Source organism: Homarus americanus, unplaced genomic scaffold (assembly GCF_018991925.1).
Source record: "Homarus americanus isolate GMGI-L3 unplaced genomic scaffold, GMGI_Hamer_2.0 scaffold33768, whole genome shotgun sequence".
NCBI lineage: Eukaryota > Metazoa > Arthropoda > Malacostraca > Decapoda > Nephropidae > Homarus > Homarus americanus.
Window position 1 is genome coordinate 1 of NW_024712572.1, and position 5,512 is coordinate 5,512.

General features: G+C 35.3%; 1 protein-coding gene across 1 annotated transcript; it reads left to right on the forward strand.

The window, feature by feature from the left end:
• Positions 1 to 3,210: 3,210 nt before the first annotated feature.
• LOC121863837 (glycosylated lysosomal membrane protein B-like) lies at positions 3,211 to 4,920 on the forward strand (the record flags this gene model as incomplete). Its single annotated transcript, XM_042362722.1, is given in 1 exon segment — positions 3,211 to 4,920. A coding segment is annotated over 1 exon segment (169 nt), but the record flags the coding sequence as incomplete, so codon positions are not given.
• Positions 4,921 to 5,512: the final 592 nt, after the last annotated feature.

Below are 5,512 nucleotides of genomic sequence, written 5' to 3' on the forward strand. Positions count from 1 at the left end.
CGTCAGGCATGTCATTTATAAAATTTCAAAACAAACAACAAGCGGACCCAATACACTGCCCTGTGGTACCCACTTGTGACAGGTACAGGATGGCGTTTAGTTATGCATTAATCACACACCTTGCGGTCATGTGAAAGTCTTCTATCAGCACTGGGACATTTCCCGATTCATTACCCTTCCAGTTTGATTTTCTCAGCTAAAAAAGAGGGGTCCCTGCCAAAAGCCTTTTTCATGGGAATGCATTTTTGTGTTTGTTTATACTCAGACATGAATTATATGAAGAGGAAAAAAAAAAATTGCTAAAATTTATTAGTTTTTATTACAAAAAACCTACTCCATAGAAATATCAACACCATCTTTGAAACATTTATCATTTCTTACCTAAAATCTTATGACAAATATGATAATCTTGGTAAGCTTAATCAAGTGGTTTTACGTCAGTGCTTTAACGACAAATTGGATTTAATAATGGCATGGTCAGGTCTATTGATGCCATTAAATCAAGGTGCAACCTGTCAGTATTACCCCGCCTAACGTGTTTTAACGCGTTTTATCATATCATACGGTGCCTCGCCAGAGCTGAACTTTCACTTAACACGGATTTTTTTCACATACGCGGTGAGTGTCCGGCTCGAGATGCTATTTTAGATTTGCCCCACCCCTCCTGACTGCCTGTTTTAGCTCATAAAATTCACTACAAATTACCCGCCAGAATATAATTTACATTGCTGGAATTCTTATAATTTGGTGATCATTTTGAATATAAACATCATATTTTTGCATTAGACATACAAATTTTAGATAAAAATTTTTCTCAAATTAACTATGTTATCTTTTGTGCAAAATATATGACATTTATATTCAAAATATTCCTTCTTACAAGGAATCCAGCAATGTCAATTATATTATCCTAACTATTTGAGGTATTATTTATTAAAATTTAGTGGTTATCCCACACATCTCCTTGGGACGGTTGGTGGGGGTGGGGGAGGAGGGACGACCGACCATCTGTTACCCTATGAAGAATTTTTTTTTTTTATTAACTGAAGATATTTGTTTTAGCTCATAAAATTCATACAAATTACCGGTCTGAATATAATTTACATTGCTGGAATTTTATAATTTGATGATCATTTTGAATATAAACATCATATTTTTGCATTAGACATACAAATTTTAGATAAAAAATTTTCTCAAATTAACTATGTTATCTTTGTGCAAAATATATGACATTTATATTCAAAATATTCCTGGTCTTACAAGGAATCAGCAATGTCAATTATATTATCCTAACTTTAGTTTGAGGTATTATTTATTAAAATTTAGTGGTTAATCCACACACTCGGGACGGTTGGTGGGGGAGGAGGACCCACCGACCATCTGTTACCCTGTGAAGAATTATTTTTTTTTATTAACTGAAGATATTTGTTTTAGCTCATAAAATTCATACAAATTACCCGGTCTGAATATAATTTACATTGCTGGAATTCTTATAATTTGATGATCATTTTGAATATAAACATCATATTTTGCATTAGACATACAAATTTTAGATAAAAATTTTCTCAAATTAACTATGTTATCTTTTGTGCAAAATATATGACATTTATATTCAAAATATTCCTGGTCTTAAGGATGAATCCAGCAATGTCAATTATATTATCCTAACTTTAGTTTGAGGTATTATTTATTAAATTTAGTGGTTATCCCACACATCTCCTTGGGACGGTTGGTGGGGGAGGGAGGACCGACCGACCATCTGTTACCCTGTGAAGAATTATTTTTTTTTTTATTAACTGAAGATATTTGGTTTTAGCTCATAAAATTCATACAAATTACTCGGTTCGAATATAATTTACATTGCTGGAATTTTATAATTTGATGATCATTTTGAATATAAACATCATATTTTTGCATTAGACATACAAATTTTAGAATTTTCTCAAATTAACTATGTTATCTTTTGTGCAAAATATGACATTTATATTCAAAATATTCCTGGTCTTACAAGGAATCCAGCAATGTCAATTATTATCCTAACTTTAATCTGAGGTATTATTTAATACTAAATGTTAAAAACCCTGGAAGGGAGGATTGGTGGGGGTGGGGGGAGGTTGGAGACTGACCGCACGGTTGGAAGAGGCAAGGTTGAGTCCATTATTTGAATGGACATTAACTTGGCGACTGTATTTCTCTATTTCTCTTAAGTATTAATTGTGTGCATGTACCATCATAAAATTAAGATGTTATTTTCTGACAACACAGGTATGTGCCTTCCAAAAAGTGGAGTTTGGGGGTCGGGCTGGTTTCTATTGGAATTAATCCCATATGTTCTGTGTTGTTCATAGCTGGGGTTTCACTTAACAGCGGACTCCTCTGGGTTCAATTGACCGTAAGTGGGAGTACAACTGTAGTGTATTTGTAATAATAACACAAGACTAGTCACTATAGCCACATCTGCCTAGCCCTCCTTATCACTCCAGGCGAAGCTGAGCAATAGTATGTTATGGTTATTTTCCAACTCGTAATTTTGGGTAGATACACATAATTTTCTTCACAATGTGTGAAATGCACACAATATTCCCTGCTGAAATGAGTTGAGGGGGGGGGGGAAGTGCATGTTATATCCCATAAAATATGGCCCTTAAATCTTTCTTAAAATAGATTATTTTATTAAAAAGACAGATATATGGTGCTTTAATGTACTGTCTAGTCAGAAGCAGCAATTGCTACCCCCTCTAGTAGCCAGAACCATGGTAAATGAAGGCCTGGCGATTAGACAAACCTTTCTCCTTCCCTTCCTCCCCTGTCCAAATGTTGCTAGGTAGTTAGGAATTATCTTGGCTGCCAATGCTGCATTGTGTCAACATCGGCATTCACTGGCTGTGGCTCCGGCTACTAGGAGGGGAGTAGCAATTACTGCTTCTGACTGTAACATTGAGATTTGCATGAGTGGTTGACTAGTTATACCAGTCTCAAGATTTTACTAACCCTGAGTAGGGGCTGACCATTGTTTACTCACATTAAAACAAATATGCATCATATTGAAATGAAAATTTACTTTCTCTTGGTTCTCCGCTGGAGGATATTAAAGTTCATTGGACATATTTCTGGTCAGCATTATTGATTATATTTTATTTTGGACTATTAGGAAATAAATACTGTACAGTATACTGTATTCTTTTTCCTTAGATTATGGATATTTTTCAGGACTGTTGGCTTTGGACATGGATCGCCACCAAAGGAAACTTTCTCCACGATGGTGATCCTTGTCATAACCCTAGGTCTAAGCATCCCAGCATTGATGTTTCTGATTGGATGTGTAGTGATAGCCAGTCGCAAGTGCCGTAGGTCAACTGATCAACTTATTGTTAATTAATTTTTCAGATTTTCCAAACTTTGTATTTATATCATTGAATTCACACAGTGTGGTTATTATTGAGTTAAGTATAATTTTATGTATTTTTGTAGATTTGAAGTATTTATCCTGTAAAGTGCCTTGAAGTGGAGAGAATTCACAGTATGATACTCATATAAGATACTCTTGTTATTCTAACATTACAGTCGCATGAGCTCTTTATTTGCCTCTTGTAGAAAAAAAATTATTTGCTTGCAAGAAAAGGTTATTAAATTTTTTCAAGCTGAAAATAAAGAACTCTATATTTATTTTCATGTGAAGAAAGCACTTCTTCCCTGCCTCCAGCCTTGTTCATCCATTTGAAGTGATTTAATGTCCATTCACTAAATTGAGAGAGGCTTTGTGGATCAAAAGGAATTTTGGGATACGGCTTCATGTCAAGAGTATTTAAGCTTAGTTTGGTAATCAACATTTCCTAACTTTCTGTACTGGTTTATAGAAGCCCTCTTGTTTTTTTTAAATTCAGTGCTGTATTAAGAAACATTAGGCTATTAAACTTCTATTGCTGTTAAAACCACAAAAGTGTGACCACTTAAGCATTCCTTTAGTTGTGAGTAATTTTTTTATTAAAAGACTAGCTTTATGAAATCAAGAATAACTTATTTTTATATTAAATAATATTGAATGTATGGCTGCTATCACTAACATTACATCGATTTTTTTTTTTTTTTACAAGAGAACAGATTTTATGCTTGATATCACTATAAATGTAAGATATCTTTGGTAGTCAGTTTACATAAAATTCCCAGTCTACAGTTGAAGGAATGAAGGTGGTGGTTAAGTGTAGTGCCAGCCATGGACCAAAAAAAGGCTTAGTCTACCGTGTGCTGGATCTGCACTACCCATAATGAGGTGGCAGGTCTATGGAACGCACTCTCATATTCACTTTGGTACTTGGGATTCGACACTGAGTGAATGCAGCTCCTGCCACATGTCCTAAAGGTTACTGGTTTGCACCAGGGGCACTCCCAGTACACCCAGCTGTGAATGAATACACAACTTTATAGTTAAGGAAGCAAGGGCAGTTGAGTGTAGTGTTGGCCACACAACCTCCTTTAGAACCAAAGGCTTGGTGTTCAGTGTATTGTATCCACACTGCCATTACTGGAACATCAAGATAATGGGATCCACTTGAACTCTGACATATGACTATCATATTGTATTTTGTGATATACATGTTTTTCAAACCAAAGTTTATTATTTAGGTTTGCACTGTAGAAGATTCATGTAGTTATCTATAAAGTGATATTTTACAAATATATATCCAGTATGTAGTACTGTACTGTGTTACTTAGAGATATATGATTATACTGTATAGTGAAGTAGTAATTTATCATGATGTAAGTTGTGCTATTTTGAGAGCCTGCTGAAATGTATAGACTTGTTCCAATAATTTTAATTGTCAGTAATCTACAAATCTTCAAATGTTGAAGGTTCTTCCTTGACATTCACAACAATTATTGAACAAAGACTGGCCTCTGTAAGTAAACACTTGCATCACATTCCAGTGGTTGAAATTTCCTTTTGGGAGGTGAGGCTTTATACAAGTTCCTTTGCTCCATGTGCATGTCTGCTCAGCAATGATTAGTGCCAAGTATTTTATGGGTTACTGTATTAGGTTCCTCAATTCCAAGCAAATTGTGCAGTTCAGGGTTAGCCATTTTCACTGGTCCAAACTGCTTGCTATCTGTTGCCATGGGTTTTGTGATGACAAGAAGCTTCAACACCTAAACAGAAAAAGTAAAGTGACAGGGACTGGAAGACAACAGTGTTTGAAGAGTGGTTCCAACTTGAAAACTATACAGTACCCATGTGGGATGCAGGGTATGTGGAGGATTTGGGGAGATGACAAAATAGTTTAAGAGTGAATGTGACCTGAATAAAGAACCACCAAAGCTAGTTTGGCTCAGTGGCTGTTAAGTCTGTCATCCACTTAATTCTTTTGGAAAAAAAAATTTCCTCAAGTATACCTCTTGTAAGAGCCTCTGTTCTTGGTTTATTCATGTAAATTCTCTCCTTAAGGTATCCCCAGAGAAATTAGTCTGGTGCTGACATGTCAGGCAGTGGCATATTCTGAAGAGCTGCTCTGGTTTA